At 38.6% G+C, this 19,479-nt stretch overlaps 1 protein-coding gene across 3 annotated transcripts in view; it reads right to left on the minus strand.

The window, feature by feature from the left end:
* LOC126203344 (DNA-binding protein Ets97D-like) overlaps positions 1-17,869 on the minus strand; it is a 56,715-nt gene extending 38,846 nt beyond the window's left edge. Inside the window, exons 1-4 of one of the 3 annotated variants that reach the window (XM_049937632.1) lie at positions 17,760-17,869; positions 17,454-17,578; positions 17,072-17,214; positions 11,089-11,182 (exon numbers count right to left, since the gene is read on the minus strand). In XM_049937632.1, coding sequence (XP_049793589.1) covers positions 11,089-11,182; positions 17,072-17,214; positions 17,454-17,542 — 326 coding nt within the window. In that variant the 5' untranslated portion in view covers positions 17,543-17,578; positions 17,760-17,869. Of the gene's footprint in view, positions 1-11,088; positions 11,192-17,071; positions 17,215-17,453; positions 17,579-17,759 lie in introns of all 3 variants that reach the window. The other 2 variants (XM_049937631.1, XM_049937633.1) reach the window with 2 other exon arrangements.
* Positions 17,870-19,479: the final 1,610 nt, after the last annotated feature.

The raw sequence follows: 19,479 nt of genomic DNA on the forward strand, positions 1-19,479 counted from the left end.
CGATTATGTCAGAAACTGTATCCCATACAGCTATTGTAACATTTGTAGCCGAACTGCCACACCATCAGACACAAATTTTGTGAATGTTTGCAACAGCAATGGAAGATGACGAATTTATGACCGACTTGTGTTCAGTGATGAGGCGACATTGCACCTAAACGGTGAACTGGGTTGGTCGATGTGCTCAGGGTGATTTGGCACACTTCAGGTGGGCCCCAAGATCTCCCGTTGGTGATTTTTTTCTTTGGGGATACACAAAAGACAATGTGTACATACCATCTTTTCTAACAACATCGGCTGAACTCCATCACAGTGTTTGCATATGGGGCACAGAAAATCCCAGTGTTACAGTGCAAACCGAAAGAGTCTCCAAAGGTCAATGTCTTCTGTGCTGTGTCACATAGCAATGTTTATGGGTCCCACTTTTTTCCTGGGAAACTGTGATAGGTATGATGTATGTAAACATGTTACAGGACTGGTTGTTACCAAGACTAGTAGCCGATAACCCACACTTCATATTCCAACAATATGGAGTTCCACCTCATTGGTGTAGAGAAATGCATCGCCACCTGAACAAAGGCACATCAAACATATGGGTTGTGCAATGTGCTCAGGGTGATTTGGTACTCTTCATATGACCACCAAGGTCTCCTTGTGATGGAGTTTTTAAGTGCGTGTGTGCGATGCACCAACTGCGACGGATTATATGTTGCTGCTGCTATGCATTTCTTTTATAATTTTTTGTCCACCTACCTCTTTACGTGCGAAGATCTACCGCTGTAAACTCCTGACTGCAGCTACTTACAAGATCACAGAAAAGCAGTGTTGAGGAAACTGTAACTTCATAGCTACACGCCAGAGGCCGCTACAACTAAAATTTGCTGAAAATTGTCTATGTACTTCAAAGAAATGATTTGGAAAGGGGATGTCACTTGTACTTTAAATATGAAGTTCAAATTTAAACCTTCAATAGATCTTTATTGCCGTTAAGCAAGATCATCAGCCCAGATTTACGAAAATTACTAAAGTTTCTGCTCACAGTTATCACCATACCTAAAACAGCCAGAACTTTTACTTTCCCAAATTCCGAAACCAATTACTTGACCACAGTCAATGATCGGCCAATTACTTCTGCACACGATATTCAGTGGTTGTCTTTAGTAAAAGTTTATGCTCACCATAAAATACTCAGTAAGAATATACTCAGTACCGCCACGCTATATAATCCCAAAGTTCACTCGCGATTTTCGTCAGAACGAATTATCACAACACTCTACAGTTTGCATAAACAGTTTCTGGTCGCTACCAGATACCATTAACGCTGGACCATAACACGGAAGTCATCCCAAGACTTCATCTTACACATCATGCGAAAAGTCACATCCAGCTTAACCACCTCCAATCAAAGCTAGCTTGCGACTCCCCCTTCTCACTCTCAAAACTATAGCCGGCCGAAGTGGCCGTGCGGTTAAAGGCGCTGCAGTCTGGAACCGCAAGACCGCTACGGTCGCAGGTTCGAATCCTGCCTCGGGCATGGATGTTTGTGATGTCCTTAGGTTAGTTAGGTTTAACTAGTTCTAAGTTCTAGGGGACTAATGACCTCAGCAGTTGAGTCCCATAGTGCTCAGAGCCATTTTCTCTCAAAACTATATCTCCTCGTTAGGCAGCCAACCGTCTCGCTTCTCATTGGCTGTCAGCACTTACAACCAATGAGAACTCACTTCTACGGTGCGGCTCGTGCCAAAATCTAGCAAGCACCAACCACTTCTCTAGGGTCATTGACGTCATCAAATTAAGTAACACAAAACTCTCTAATTAAATAAACAAAACAAAATGAACTATAAGCTTTACTCTATATCTGGAAATTTATTATGTAGTCGCGAATGTTTTGGCTGTCTTATACATAAGCATACATAATTCGACATCCAACATTCACTAGTAGGGGAACCACTAGTGGATTCGTTCCCACGTTACAGAGTTGGAACACTTGCCAGTTCCTGTAGAGAATTACATGAACGATTTTTAATAATGCCGAATGTCCCACATACTCTCCACGCACGCAGTCTCATTCACACACACCCTAACACACAATACACATATTTACTTAGAATTATTGAAATTATTATTACAGAAAAGTCACAGAGATTTTCTGAAACTAAAAACTTTCCAAATTTATATATGAACACTGAAAGTGTACATAGTCACTGAAGGTGAACTATTACATCACTGTATTTATTTAAATTCTTGACTGTCGGAAAATTAAGTTTTTTTTTTTTCCTTCCAAAATACAACTATTTTTGATCTCAGACTTTGACATATTGTTTGTTTTAACAACAGAAGGATGTACATCAAATATGACATTCCTCAGGTTATTCCTTTATTAGTTATTAATATTTTTAGTTTCGTATAATATAAGTGGCCTGCCAGCGCTACTCCACTGCTTTCACACGCGCAGCTGCAACAGATGGTCGTGACGTCAGTCTGCAGGACACAACTCGTCCGTTACTGACCGTATAATACTCTACTGGCTTACATTGCAGCCCACATACATTCTGAAGTAAAGCTTTTAATAGACAAATGGGCGATCGCGCACTAGTTGCGATGCCACATCCTGTTCGTGATTTTTTTCTTTGGGCATATGCGAAAAACAATGTGTACATACCATCTTTTCCAACAACACTGGCTAAACTCCAGAATCACATCACTGATGCGCTGGCGAACACTGACAGGGACATGCTCAAACATGTATGGGCTGAGCTTAACTACTGCATAGATGTGTGTTGTATAACACAAGGAGAGCACATAGAACATTTGTAATGATGTGTAAGAAACTTGAAAATGTGCTTTTTCATACAAGTTATCAATATTTTTATGTAATACTTTGTGAAATACATTCATCCGAAACCTGATAAATCATTTGTACATCCTAAGACACACAAAAAACTGTGCACTATGCTGGAATTACCTGAATGGGACAGAAATCAGTAGATATGGTGTACATGCACAGACCAACAATGGATTACAATTTCAAAAAAATTTGATGATTTATTAAGAGAAAGAGCTTCACTAATTGAGCAAGTCAATAACATGTTGGTCAACCTCTGGTCCTTATTCTGCTTGGCATTGATTGATAGAATTGTTGGATGTCCTCTTGTGGGATATCATACCAAATTCTGTCCAATTGGCATGTTAGATCACTAAAATCCTGATCTGGTTGGAGGGGCCTGCCCATTGTCCTCCAAATGTTCTCTATTAGGAAGAGATTCGGTTACATTGCTGGTCAAGATAAGATTGGCAGGCACAAAGACAGCAAGGTTACTGGCTCTCTCCCCAATTGAGAATGTTCGGAGCGTTATGGGCAGGGCCCTCCAACAACCTCACGTTTTTCAGAACCTAATGAGTCAATTGGACATAATTTGGTGCAATATCCCTCAGCTCTGTCAATCAATGCCAAGCCGAATAACGGCTTGCATAAGGTCTAGAGGTGGACCAACGCATTATTGACTTGGTCAATCTGCGAAGTTCTTTTTCTTGAATAAATCATCCTATTTTTCTGAAACTGTAATCATTTGTTTGTCTGCACATGCACATCACATCACATCTACCGATTTCCGACTCACTCAGATAATTCCTATATGGTACATCTTTTTTTGTCTTAAGAGTATATTACATAGATTACCTAAACAAAACAATCAGTATCTGTCAGCTGTTGTATACTGTCACAATAGCTCTCCCTTCCAGAAATGAGAGTTAATGAAATATTTAAAACATTGTAACACAACCAACAATCTTGATAAACATTCTTAAAAGCAGTATCATTTTGTATTGAAATTAGTAAAATAAATAAGTAAAAACAACAAACAGAGAGAATAATTCAATAATAAGCAAAAATACATGTATGTTTAAATCTGTCCATATTCACAAAGAAATTAATTTAAAAAAACCACCTTTGGTTTTGTGTGAAGGAGGATCACATTTGTGTATCAAATTTTGACACAGCCTTTGAATCTGAAATCAACCATTCAAAATCTAACCTGACGGCCAGGGAACCAATGGACAATAACGGAGAATCACAAGACCACGACTGGGAAACAAATATAACGAAAACTCAATGCACTGCTTACATCTTCCTTTATGCATGATTCCACAAGCAATTCTTTCCCTCAACAAATATTCGCAGAGTGATTTGTTAAAAATGATTTTACATTCTACACCAATCAATCAACAGACATGTCTGCACAGCTATCCATAATCTCCTGAGATTTTAGTAGCTTTTCTTCATAAAAATCAATTTCCCTGAGAATTCCAGGTTTTCCAGATAAATTGTCACTCAGTTTATGCAGCATTAACAACAAAATTTTGGCACAAAAGATTCCTACCACAGAAATGGCATTATGATTGTTTTTCACTTCTAGATGTAACACATCCTATATAGTCACAAACAGAATCCAGATTCAGCCTGTAATAATGGTACTCTGTCCTCTATAATGTAAAAAATTGGGTAGCTGAGTCAGGTATGTGAAAATAAGCATATGGCAAATATTCTACATTTTGAAGAACACATAAACGGAGAGGGTGCTCCATATCACCCTCTCAACTGTAATAGTTGTCTATCAGTCAACAGAAAGAGGAAGGATGATGATGGGTGGGCGTCATGATCCACTACCATCTCCCCTAAAGGGACAAACTAAAAATAAGACTGTTCTCACATAAGATACTTGCACAGAATGCTCAATTTACAACATTGACCAAGAGTGGCTGTAATTTCACAGTTGTGTTCCGAGTATTTTTTTACATAATAATGTTTTCCCAATATTTCCTTATGGGTATTTGTCATTCTTCAGAAACAAAAAACAGTGGAACATGGGGTCATCCCAATGGGCACAGAAGCAGATATTTCAGTTCAACATGTTGTGCCACAATTCTTGGCACTTCTCATAGTGTAATTTTTATTTAATAATTAAGCAGCAATAATATAACAATAGCACATCACTTTGGATACGAAAACCACCATGTGAGTGATGATAAAATACAATTATTCATTAAAAAAAAAAGGATCTCTTTTTTCAAAATATAAACGACATATTCTAATAATAAAACTAGAGTAATTTAAGTACAAAATGTTTCCTGATTCAACAAATCTTCTCCTATTTGTCTATAATTTCAAATCTGAAAACTACTGACTACGGAGAAAAATATTCAAGAGCTTTATATGTAATAAATATATTAACTGTTTTACAAAATTATGAGACAGAATGGCTGGTCAGTACAAGCCTTTGTGAGGTAAAATTTTTAGTATTACCAACTGACACATGTAAAAGACAAGAAACTATCCTAGCTTTTTGAACTATTAAAGCCTTTCTCCAGGAAGAAAGAGAGAAATGTTGGAAGAGGTTAAAATGGAAGGGCAGGTCTGTCAGACTCCATGGCTCGAGACTTCCCTACTACTAATCTGTAGTGGCATCAGTGACACAGGTCTTTATTACTGGTGTCAACCAAGCAGTTGCCGCAAAACCCTCAATAGACAGTTGGAAGCAAACCTGACAAGATGTCAGCAAGGAATTGGGCAGAAGCAAAATTAAATTTCATATCAAACTGTACTGTGGCAGGCAGCTGAACAGTTAAAAAAATTCAAACAGTAAAAATCACAACAATAAGTAACATTACTTGCCACAGATACTTCCACCAGCACCATAGCAGGTAACATCCAACGAGTGCTGCGGTGGTTTACTGTGATGGGAAATGTTTTTGAAGTGTGTAGTGACACTTTAGCACTGCAAATCATGAGGGGTGCTCTAAACTTGACAAATGCAAGACAAAAACGTATGTCTTTCCTGCTCAGCCACATGCACAAAAGTACAGGCAGCCACATGCACAAAAGTACAGGCAATGGGAACCATGGTATTACAAAGATCTTAATTAACAGATGTGAGCCAGTAAACATGGAGTCACTGGTCGACATAACAATGGTACCAAGAACATTAACAAATGATAAACAATGGAAAATCCAAAATGGAATGTAACAATATTATGAAAAGGAAACTTGCTACTCACCATACAGTGAGATCTATAATAGCATTTCTGCTATATGGCAAGTAGCAACTTTCCTTTTCATAATATTGTTAACACATGTTAAGTCATATTTTTTCATGTTCAACGACATGCTCTAGAACTGTAATCTGCAGCATTTCTTAACAAAGAAACAACTCTAGGATTTTTTATGAAGAACAGCAAGAAAAATCTGCTACAGAAAAACTACCTTCAGATAAACGGGAATATTATCAGGAGGAATTTGCACAGCAGTGTTCTATCATCCAATATTAAAGTCATGTGATTTATGATCATCAACAAGAAAACAGCAACTAACGAAAAATTATACAACATTCACATCGGAACTACTTTCATATGTGAAACATTTGGTCTTGTTGATACATTAACTCACAAGTTCATCTGTGGTATCCCATCTGAGATCTGGTCTTATATCAGAAAGAAACTGGCAATCACAGATCGTACAAACCCAACCTACACTGACAGAACGGAAATAACGAAGCCACAAAATCTGTGATAACCTACAAGCCAAAAAGAATGTACCAATTTGGATGACTGGACACACAGCTACTTACATAATTCACAATCTATCAGCTGTTTCAACTATTGTTGCACATACATGCATTTGAACATTAAACAATAAGATTCTATAAATACTACGTGCAATTATTTGGCTACTGGCTAAACACCATAATCACAACACTATAAGTAAGAACAAGAGAATGAAGAAAAAGAAGGAAGCGAAAAGGAAAAGGAAAAGGAAAAGGAGGAGGAGGAGGAGGAGGAGGAGGAGGAGGGGGGGGGGGGGAGGAAGAAAAGGAGGTTGCAACAATGCCTAGTTAAGAATGAAGTGTTACAAAGTGTCAAGATTTCATTCACATGGTGGAATAAACCCTAGATATATCACAAGGCAAAATTTGTATTATACTTCTCAAAGGTAATTTTTAGTTATCATATGTAAATTTTGTTTAAAAAATAATTATAGGAGGGTCACCCCCCCACCTTGACCCCCTTTTGACACAAGAGATAGGTACAATGACTCATAACAAGTTAGAGAGACTCTATTTGGCTATCTAAATACTTTCACGTCGCAAGATGATAATGTATATTGCAATTGTCACATAATCATCGCAGAAGTAAGTAGTTTCCAGTTTAAACCTCACCGCCTGCACAAAACCATTTAATTTTGCTCTATCATTTTTTGTCTCTTTATACTTTATTTAGTTTATGACATCCTAATAAACAGTAATTACTAAGAGATTCACCAAACTAATGTAACAGTGCAGAGAGCATTAAACGCTTTTACTTTCTTAACATTTTTGTTTGCAACTATAACATTTGAAATAAATTGTATCCTGAAAGTACCAATATGAACAATGAAAACAGAAGTTACTTATTAAATAGAAGAGGTGCTGAGCAGACAGACAAACACATAGAAAGGCTTGTAACTTTTGTGTCTGGAGGCAACAGCAGCTGTGTGTGTGTGTGTGTGTGTTTGTTTGTTTCTTTAATCACAGTTAAAAAAACACATCTATACATGTTTTAGCCCTCTGATTGTGGCACCATACACAATCATTAACCCGGCTCCAGGGAGGTAGGGTGCCCTTCCCTATTCCTCCACTGGGGTAATTCCCGTCTGGCGCGTCCACGTCGCGGGGGTGGGCATCCTGCATTTTAGTAGGCCGGAGTGCTAGGATGGCTGAGTTCAGGCAGGGACCCAAATCCCGTGGGGTATAACACGGAACCCAAGCCCAGGGTTACGGGTGAAGACCTTAATGGCAGCGACGGCGGAGAAGGAAGACTTCAGAACGGCGTAGCTGGCAGATGAGGCAACCCTCCTTTCTGGGGACTAAATGAGAAGGGAATCACTGCCTTGTGGTGGAGGAGAAACTCCAAAGGTTAAGGGAGACAACCCCAACAGAAAATCCTTTCTTGCGTTAGGCCTAGCAAGCCAGTAGGAAAGTCTTCATATATTGCTTTCAAAACACAGACGAGCCTCGGAACGAACCACTCAGGATTTGACCCCACTACTTCAAGTACTGGTGCAAATGATGGGAGACCTGATGATATTCATCAGTACAAGAAGATGAAACCAACTGGACTAAAAAATAACCTAAATATTGGCACCCTTAATATACTAACCCTCAATGGAAAAATGGAAGAAATGACAGGTGTACTAACAGAGAGGAAGTTAGATATATTGGGATTAAGCGAAACAAAGTGGAAGGGAAAAGGTGAGAAGAATTTGAGAGGAGGGGGAAAACTGTACTGGAGTGGGAATAACAGGTCTGGAAGAAATTGTGTGGCAGTGATGGTGAATAAGAATGTACAAAGCTGTATTGAAAATGTGAGATATATATCAGACAGGATCATAATTTTAAACCTGAGATTCCAAAAAGAAACACTAAAAGTAATCCAGATTTATGCACCTCAAGTGGGATGTAGCAAAGAAGAGAAGATGGACTTTGAAAATGTGTTAGAAAACCACATAGAGAGTGCTAATATAGTGATGGGAGATTTTAATGCACAGATAGGCAAAGACAGAAAGGGATTTGAGCAAGTATTGGGATGTTTTGGATATGGAGGCAGAAATGAAGAAGGGGAAAGACTCCTGGATTTGTGCCAGAGAAATGGAATGAAAATAGCAAACAGTTGGTTTATGAAGAGAGAAAGTCATGTTATCACCAGATACAGTTGGGATGGAAGAACCAGGAGTGTAATTGATTATATTCTAGTAGATATGAAATGGGGAGAGAAAGTAACAAATGCAAAGGTAATTCCAAGTGTGAGTGCAGATGGAGACCATAGATTACTGGTGCGACAATGGAAAATGAATCAGTGTGTGAAAAATAGAAAACAGAAGAAAGTGGTGAGGATACGGGATTGGAAACTGAAGGAGAGTGAATGTGCTGACAAGTACAGAGAATTAATCACACAAAAATTTCCAAAAGAAGTTTTCTGCGATGTAGAAAAAGAATGGAGTTTATTCAAAGACACTTTAGTCGCAGCAGCGCAAAAAGTATGTGGCAGAACATCTGGAAAGGAAAAAATAAGACAGACAAGTTGGTGGGATGATACCACAATCCAAGCAGTTAGAAGAAAAAAAATGGAGCATGGAGAAAATGGTGGAAAACTAAAAATGACGTAGACCATAAAATATATATAGAGGAAAAGAAGAGGTGCAAAGAAATAGTGGAAACGGCAAAGAAAAAGGCATGGGAAGAGTTTCCAAAAATCTTGAAGAAGATGTGAAGAGCAATAAGAAAATGTTCTATAAAATGATGAAAAATAAAAGGAAGGCTTCCGACGTACCAGTAAAGATGGAAAGAGAGGACGGTACCATTATTGAAGATCCAGGGAATATAAAAGATCTCTGGAAAGAACATTTTAAGAAGCTGCTAAACGCTGAGGAGCAGGTACATGAGGAAACAACAAATAATGGAGAAATTGAGAGAAGTTGGGAAGCAGAATTAGGAGAAATTACACAGGAAGAAATGGAAAAAGCTGTGAAGAAGATGAATGGGGGGAAAGCCCCAGGACCAGATGAAGTATCAGTGGACATGATAAGAGCAGCAGGTCCAGTGGGAATGCAGTGGCTGTATAGAGTACTATCAAGCGTGTGGAGAAATAGTACAATACCTGACGACTGGAGAACAGGAGACATTGTTCCCATCTTCAAAAAAGGCAATAAAAGACTTTGTAAAAACTACAGAAGAATAACCCTTATGAGTCATACAGCCAAGATTTTTGAAAGAATTTTACTAAATCGAATAAATGAAAAGATAGAAAAGGAGCTGAGTGAAGAACAGCATGGGTTTAGGAAAGGAAGAAGCACAATCGACCTGATATTTTCTATCCGTCAACTGATGGAAAAAAGTTGGGAGTATAACAAAAGGGTGATAATGGTTTTTATAGACATAGAAAAGGCATATGACTCAGTTGACAGGAAAAGACTCTGGGAAGAAATAAAGAAGATGAATATAGAAGATGGCTACATTAATGTTATAAAGACAATGTACAGAGGACACAATTGTAGAATTAGAACACCACTGGGGAACTCTGAATACTTCGAAATAAGACAAGGGCTTGAGCAAGGAAGTATTCTATCTCCTGCACTTTTTAATGTTGTGATGGAGGGAATGAATAGGGCAGTTAAAGATATAGTAAAAGAAAAAGACAAAAAGATGATTTTTGCAGATGATATGGTAATATGGGGTGATAAAGAGGTAGATGTACAGGTACAGCTTGATGCATGGAAAGAAATAATGAAAAGGTATGGATTAAAAATAAATAAAGATAAGAGTGAAGTAATGGTATTTGGAAGAGAGAAAGGAATCAACAGAAATATTACTTTTAATGGAGAACCCCTCAAAGTGGTAGAAAGTTTTACTTATTTAGGGAGTGAAATATCTAGGGATGGAAGAATAACGAACGAAATTAATAGGAGGTTACAGAAGGGAGACAATTTCTATCAAACAATAAAACACCTGATTTGGAATAATGAAGTTTCAGAAAGAGCAAAACTCCTTATGTATAAGAATTATTACATCCCTATTGTCACCTATGGTGGAGAAACATAGACAATGACAGAAAGGGACTGGAGCAGACTGCAAGCAGGGGAAATGAAATTTCTCAGAGCAGTTAAGGGAAAAACAAGAATGGACAGAGTAAGGAATGTAGAGATTAGAAAGGACCTCAAACAAGAAAGTATGAGAGAAGAAATTGAAAGAAAGAGATTAAGATGGTATGGGCATGTTAAGAGGATGCATGGGCTGAGACTCCCCAAAATTATGGAAGAACTAAAGATGGATGTGAAAAGACCTAGAGGGCGCCCAAGAACATGGTGGAAAATGGGAGTGAGAATATCTATAGAAAGGAGAGGTGTGACCTGGCAGCAAGAGGAGGAAGAAAAGTGGTGGGAGGACCGAGCCAAATGGAGAGGACTCATCAGCACCCAGACCCGGCAGTAGCTGGAGCGGGATTCAGATATAGATAGATACATGCTTTAATCAAATTTACACTAGTGAAACTGAAACTCACATATCAATCTGCCCTTCAGAGATTCCAACTTCAGGAACAATCTCTTCTTCTTGTTCTAGAACTACTTCTTCCTCCACTCCAACTAATTCCTCAGCTGCAGTTTCTGAAACAAAGGGCTGTGTAACACTGGAGAACATTGTCAAACTGTGTGTAACATTACTCAATTACTACATTTCTCCAAATCTTAATGTGGCTTATTATTTGCATTTCTGCAGAAGCAGAAAATTTTTAACATTACACTCATTCTGTCATCTGGTTTAGTGGGGTTGGGTTGTTTGGGGAAGGAGACCAGACAGCGAGGTCATCGGATTAGCGAAGGACGAGGAAGGAAGTCGGCCGTGCCCTCTCAAAGGAACCATCCCGGCATTTGCCTGAAGTGACTGAGGGAAATCACAGAAAACCTAAATCAGGATGGCCGGGCGCGGGATTGAACCGTCGGCCTCCCGAATGCGAGTCAAGTGTGCTAGCCACTGCGCCACCTCGCTCGGTTTGGTTTAGTGCTTGGAAGTGTTAAATACTTGCAACTACCCATTATGAACATGCTTTCCTCAGGCAATGAAAGACTACATCAGTGCATTTCATTACACATTTTAATTATGTGCATCACTTTACATTCTGGCGACCAAGCTCGAGTATAACCAGGGCCCTAACACACATTTTCTCAATGTATGAGCTACCTATCACTTGAAAATTGAACTCACTTCATATGAGAACAACGTATGGACATTTCTCTACCTGCCCCTTGACAGGTGCTGCCTTTTGCTGTCAATTTCTAGAATTACTTTCAGATAAACAACAACGAACATAAGAGCTGTTGACCCAACCAATTGACACAGTGTATATTCCCGTTGTCAGGAGTTTCGTATGTATACTTCTTAGGCTTTGCAGTATGCTGTAATTCTGCTACAAGCATGTAACGTTTGTTGAGTAAGAAATTTTGAAAGCTCAATGATCCTGGATTGGCACGAGGGTCTCTTGTAAGCTGCAGCTGGCTACAGTTTTTTGTCATTAATATTGTTGCTACAAATACTACTGCTGTGATTACAATTTGGTTCTGTTTTATTTGCCGTCTTCTTCTGTCTCTCTCTCTCTTTTATTCCCATACGAACCTCATTATGAAGCAGCATCACAACAGATTTTCAAGATTTGTTTGAAGAATACAAGATAATTCAATGGCAAAACAAGCAGGAAAGAAACACAATGATACTGCTCCAAATGCAGCACACCTCTCTGCATACCAGAATACTTCAGACTTTTTCATACAAAAGGCAATTAAGGGTGAAACTCATCTCGTACCTCTTTTTTGGCAAGGCTTATTATACTTGTTGCCATCATCATTGTAAAATCTGTAATATACCAAAGAACTAAAACAGATATGAAAAATAACCCTTGAAGGTTGGTCATTTTTTTGTGTGTGTATTACATTTTTTAGATATACAAAACACAAAAGTGCCAGTAATATTTTAAGTGAAGGCATAAATGGCTGATTTTTTTGAGTATTAAAATTATAAATTATATATTAATATATCTAAAAACAAAGATGATGTGACTTACCGAACGAAAGCGCTGGCAGGTCGATAGACACACAAACAAACACAAACACACACACAAAAAATTCAAATTTCAAATTTGTTTGTGTGTCTATCGACCTGCCAGCGCTTTCGTTCGGTAAGTCACATCATCTTTGTTTTTAGATATATTTTTCCCACGTGGAATGTTTCCCTCTATTATATTGAAATTATATATTAATGTTGATAAATAAATATATGACCAAAAAAGTATTACTGTTATTGCTGTGTCCACCGGCAGATACGGTACACACAGAATGCGACACAGCGAGGCCAGTCACCAGAATGGCACCACAGTTATGATCTAGTGCCTCAAACTGTGCACATAACAAAATACGTTATGCTTATGCCATACATCACTCACCGCTAAGCATCTGCTATAGTTGTGGTCTGAAGGAATAGAGAACATTCAAAACATGGGACTATATCCTGCTGCTGCCTAATGTCAAGCAAACAGTTTGTAAATGAACATCTATCTGCTATCTGTGGATTTCGGCAGACATACAGCTTTAATCTTGTATCACTGTCTCCAGCCTTACAGTGCCACAGTATCCACCTAGTGCTGCACTGTGCGTGTATATAAGCAGACAGTGCCAGGACTTATCTATTGTCGCAGTCAGCAGAACCGTATGGTGCATACTTCTAGTTTCGTCATCATTCACTCGAATCAGAAACCAGACCAGCGTTCAAATTCACATCTGTGGTAGAACTGTTTAAGAAACCTGCCGCATTTCATCATCATATAAAAAGTTAATATTTTAATAAATTATTGTTAAGTGCATCTTAATCAATGTTGCCTTAAATTTCTGTTCATACCTAGTTTGCCCCATGATGAGGTTAATTAGTTACTGCATCCTTAGCAAGCCACCTAACATACGGCAACTACTTTCGTCTTCCTGCCATCATTTTAAGTCAGACACCAAGCTTATTTGGCAAACTTAACATTTGTGATAATATAAATTTTTTGCCATAAGGAGACTACAGTATTAGGTTGTTTAAAGAAATGAAAACTGCATTTAAAGTTGATAAGTACACGTCAGTGCACAAAGGGCTTGATTTTTATGACCAAGGTCACCATTTAAGAGAAGTCACTACAATATTATTGCGATACCAGATGTCGGCTTTTTCCCGTAACATAATGACGATGTAGTGTGTGAGATCAGACATGAAGGGTCGACCGAAGCGTCCGATCCCACCCGTTGGCTTTGACCCGTGACGTAAGGCTGTTGTGGGGTGTGACGTCATGACGGCGCGGAATTTAGTTTGTGAGAGTGGCGTGTTTGTAGGTGTCGTTTTGATGCAATCAGTGGTGCTCTCTGGTGGTGTGTAGGTGATGTTTTTGGTTTAGTTTGCGAGTGTGGCGTCATGTGTGAATTTTGGTAAATTGCTTTTTTTATGTCTTTGGTAGGTACGGATATGACTGACAGGGTCAACAGTTTTCGGTTGTCGCCTATGATGCGGGACAGTGCGTTGTCTCTAATAAAATTTCTTCAACTATTCGGATTTTTGGATGAAGTCGTGAAGTGTTCAGTATGATGTGAAGAAATGAGGCTTACTTAAAGTTCCGGAGTCTCGGACCAGGGACGGGTTGTACATGGAGATGCCATAAGCATAACAGGTCAAAGGAAGCGTTCAGTCCCAATGTGTGGCTGTGAATGTTGGTATTGGTATCGGGAGATGTTTTTGAGCTATATAGGTCAAGGGAAGTGTTAGGTCCTAATTTATGGGATCGGTAGCTGCTGTTGAGCTATATAGGTCACAGAAAGTGTCCGATTCCAGATGATATTGTGTTTAGTGGTATCTGGGGAGTTTTGTGATGTCTGTTTTTTTCGTCATCTTGCATGGTTTTGTATGGGGGTGGGTGTCTAAATTTGTTTATATTTATTTTGTCCCCACCCAAAAAACCCCTATTTCCCGCGCTTGTCCCGTTAGTGTCATTAGGCTTTTTGTGGAAAGTGTGGTTTTTCCCCCCCCCCCCCCTCAATGTATTTTCATCCTCATAATGTGTACGTAATGACTTTATATGCGCCATATTGGAATCGTGGTTTATGGTCATTTCCGCCATATCTGTGAAGTCATGGGTCAAAGCAGACGGGCGGGATCGGACGCTTCCGTATTTATGACATGAACTAATAGTAAGGGAGCAGAACATCAACAATACTTCTTTTACATCAGTATTAGTTTTGGAAATGTAATTTCTGGGTACAGGAATTAGCATAGTGAAAGTTCTAGGCTAGGCTGAAAGGTAACTGTTTGGTTGTGAGTTGGAGAAACCAACAAATGTAAATGGGAAAACTCAGATGTGGTGACAGTAGTGTAATCTGCAGTCTATATTCAGTTGACAAATGACAGCCTGGCTGTGACTCTGAAACATGGCGTCCAACTTTGCGAATGTCAGATAACAGTGTGTAGCCTTAGTTAATTTTGAAAAATGAATGAATACTGTAGTGCTACCATTTTACATTATGAAACAAATTCTTTGCAAGAATTTATAAACAAAACAACATTGTGGAGAAACCACATGGGATAGTGCTATTGTTAACAGACTGGCTTTGTACTCATGAGAATCTAATCCTCATCTGCTCATCATTACTTAGGTTGCTCTGTGGTTCACTCCAGGCAAATACTTGGGATAGTTCCTACAACAAGACAACAGCCCATCTGTCCCATCCTTGTCAGAACTAGACCTGTAAGTATGCATATATCAATTATGTTTCTTGTTCTAAATCTGTAATATCATGACATGCCCCTCATCCTTCTAAAAGTGATCCTCAGAGCAATAAAACTATATAACTATCACTACAGCATAGTCTCCAGAGAATCTGCTTCCATATATGTTATCTGAATAAACATTCATCTAAGAATGTCGCTGCAAAAAACTAAGATCTCCTGTGTGTTATATAGATTCCATATGGTATAGTATAAGCTGAATATGTTTTCAATTTCAGTCAGCAATGTTACTGATCAGTGTGTGTGTGTGTGTGTGTGTGTGTGTGTGTGTGTGTGTGTGTGTGTACAGGAAGAGCATTTATCACAGAAAAAACAAGTCTGTGGCTGAAAACTTACAGAAAAGTTCCAATACCATAAGCCAAATAAATAGATTTAGAACTTTCAGCTTATGATAAGACATTCTGTGAATGAGTGAAGGTGTGTAGAAGAAACGGCCATTAACACTATTCAAGTTCTGTGAAGAACTTCAATGGGCTATGTGCCTAATGAGTTCAAAATCTTCAGGTCAGGTAAGATACCGAAATTGGATGTTGGCTTTGACCTGCAACAACAATTTGAGCCATGCAATGTCATACAAATACAAAAAAAGATAATACAGAACACTGATATCAAGTTTACTTCTCTATTAGTTTGGAGAACATAGGTTGTAATGGAGAGACTGATCTGTAGCAAAGCCTACGGTCTAGGTTAGAATGGCAGGTGACAGTTTGGTTGAGAGTTGGCAAAACACCAAATGTTAATATGAAATGTTACTTGTAACATGCTGATCTGGGATAAAGAGGAATATTCAATACTAGTCACTGGCTTTGACAAGTAACATAGCAAATATGTGACAAACATTGTCAACAACATGGCAACTGTAACATGTTACCAATAGAGATTTTTTTTCAAACAGATCATTGAGTTAACACAGACAGGTTTTTTCCTTTGCTTTGACATTTCTTAGTTCACCAACACATAACTAAACTGTCACCTTTCAACCTAACCTAGACTTCGGGCAAAACTACAGATCAGTATGTTACCATAACCAAGCTTCTTGCTTTCATATTTATTTACTATGCCAACTAACAACAAAATTGTGAAAATATGAACTAAAAAGTGACGTCACAGCAACCATTAAAATTATGTCACTGGTCAAGGTCAGTGGCTAGTGTAGATTATATCTCTTGATCTCTGATCTGGAGTGTAGTCTTAGATCTATACAAGGTAGGCAGGTGACAATTTGTTAGTGAGTTTATGTAGTTAATGGATGTAATATAATGAGAATAACCACAGTTCTTTATATGGTGTGTGAATGTGCGTGTAATTTACTCAAATTGGATTTCAACAAGTCATTTATATCCAACTTTGGATGACATCATCATGGGTAGAGTGTATAGGTTGTACCAGTAAGTTCGGTATTCCTAATTCTCAATTCTTCTCTCTTGGATAATTCTGGATCTGTGAATAGTAATCATAAATTCTCTTAGGTGGTCAAGGCCTTCAACCTAACAAAAGTTAATATTCTTACCAATGAGGCCGTTTCTCATTAATTCTTATTCCCTCAAAAGAATTTAGCTAACAGAGTGAAGCCTATTATGATACATATCTTCAATAAAAGGAAAGCAAAAGAGGCACAGAGAAAGTGGAGATGATGTTACTCAAAAACTATTACAAGATAAATATATTACAGGATTAAGTCTTACCTGTACAAACATCAGGTAGTTCCGCAACCAAACACTCCATTGGTTCATTATCTTCATAATTTGAGGATTCTCCCTCTCCCTGTTCCAACTTGATACGTTTGCACAGCATGTGTGTTACCTGTGGCTCACAGTTTTCTTGCAACCTAATCATTAACAAATAATATTACTTAACAGAAATTACAGTAATGATCAGTGTTTAATAAACTAACATGGGGCCTTGAGGTCTAAGTTTTATGATGTAAGCCATGCCGCAGATTAGGCACTACTACTGAAAAACACGTTAAATTATGTCAATATACAAGGATGCTACAATAAAAAAATATATATACATAAACTTTATAGACTAACATTCCATTCAGGACATGCAATGTTCAGTTCTTACCGCTTCCTGTTTTGTGAATCAAATGAATACGTGTTCGTAGAAGCTTTATTCAATTTGAGAATGTACACAGCTTGATCTTGCTCTTGCATCTTTCTTAATTAAAGGTAACTAAACTCAAAAAGTATCTGAAAGCGTGAATTAACTATATACAGTCACAGTCCGTGAAGTGAGATCTATATACAGTATCGATATCATACAAAAACGAAAATACTATAAGTAAAATTCTAGGGTAAGTACGGATAAGCACGGAAATCGGATTTCAACTTGGAGTCATATGTTTTCTTTTTTTTTTTAATTTACACTTACATTGACAAGTCGTCGCTTTCCTAATGAAGCAACACAAAACTATAAACACAACAAACACACAACACGAAAGTGAAACAAAATACTAACGAACTCCAGGAGCAGCAACATTACCACGGCAGAGGATGGCTATGGCATGATTAAGCACTACCAATCGTCATATAGTGTAAAGAGAGTATACAATCTTCGGAAATACAAACACCTATCATCCAATTAAATATTGACGGAGTGGGAATTATGATTCACAACTCAATATAAACTGTATAATTATTATATGCTTTATTACTCGGAATTTTTTTAAATTCTTTATTCAACAAATAATATTGATACATGATAACCCACCACCTTACATGTTAGTGGATCTTAGTTATCTACAAAACAATTGTTTTCTTAGCAGCATTTGTTACTATATTCCAGATTTCCTACTTACTACAGTATATGAGGATTTAAGTTACGCTATGGGCAAATGTTATTGTCTATTGAAATGCTATTCTTACTATTCTAGCAAGCTAACTCCTGCAGCGTTACAAGCGTGCCAGTAGATCTGTAAACCTACTATTTTTTGGCCATGCCCACCGAGCTAATCACAGTTGACGTGCCCCTGGCACTAGGCTGGCCTTAACTGGAAGTCGCTGCAGATACTATTAGTGACTGTTCAAAAAACTACATTTTACATAAAGCTATCTAACTGCTATTAGTCATCATTATTGTGCTATGAGTCAAGTCCGGGTTTGTTTCGCACGTGGTTGAGTCCGTCCGTCACGGCGATCGGCCAGTCCACGCCCTGGCGGAATGGGATAGATGCGGGGAACGTCATTTTATATTCTATGAGTCACTGATTCTCCCTACGATATTCTTGCAAGACTTTTACCGGTACTCCTCTGGCGAGACTGTCAATGATTTTGAATGTGGATGGATTTCTGATTAGGTGATAGCATAGACTTACTAAATAAAAGCGGTGATATGTGTGTCTATTTGGTAATTGACGTCTTAATTCAGTGGCTATGTCATCGAAAAGCGAACACTCGTAGATCATGTGGTCCAGAGTGCTTATTTCAGCACCACAGTCACACGAAGGGGTAGCCCTGTTCCCGAACCAGCAAACATATGCCAGGTATGGTCCATGCCCCATAAGGAAGTGCAGCAATCCTTTACTTGGTCTGAAGTGTGTAAGTTTGAGCTGTTCCTTGATATTAGGCACCAACTGGTAAGTTCTTCTTCCCAAAGTTCTTGCCACAATTCTTCACCCCTCCTTCTGATTGCAAATTTATCCCCTATCCGCACCCCTAGAATATGTTCAGTCTTTTCAATTTCTGCTCTTTTGACCCAATACCAAGCTGCCTGTTCCCTGATGTTTGTGTCAAAGGGACACAGCCCCATGAGAATCAGTAGTGTTCCTCAAGGAGATGTTCGGTAAGCTCCAATCGAACGCAGAAGCATGTTGTGTTGCACCCTCCTCATGGCCATGACAGGCACGACCCTTGTGAGCCTGTGTGCCAAGACTTCAGACCTGTAACCCACAATGGAGGTGAGACTGGTGTTATGATATAATTTTCGCAGTTCTGGGAGTAGGTGGTATCTCCTGTTCCCAATCATAATGAGGTTATTCAGTGTTTCTACGGACCTTTGGGTCACTGCTTCAATGTGTTCGGCGAAGCTCCATCTTTCGTCTATAATGACACCCAAGTATCGTGCCTTGTGATGTCGAATAACTGGTGAGCCC

This window comes from Schistocerca nitens, chromosome 9, assembly GCF_023898315.1.
Source record: "Schistocerca nitens isolate TAMUIC-IGC-003100 chromosome 9, iqSchNite1.1, whole genome shotgun sequence".
NCBI lineage: Eukaryota > Metazoa > Arthropoda > Insecta > Orthoptera > Acrididae > Schistocerca > Schistocerca nitens.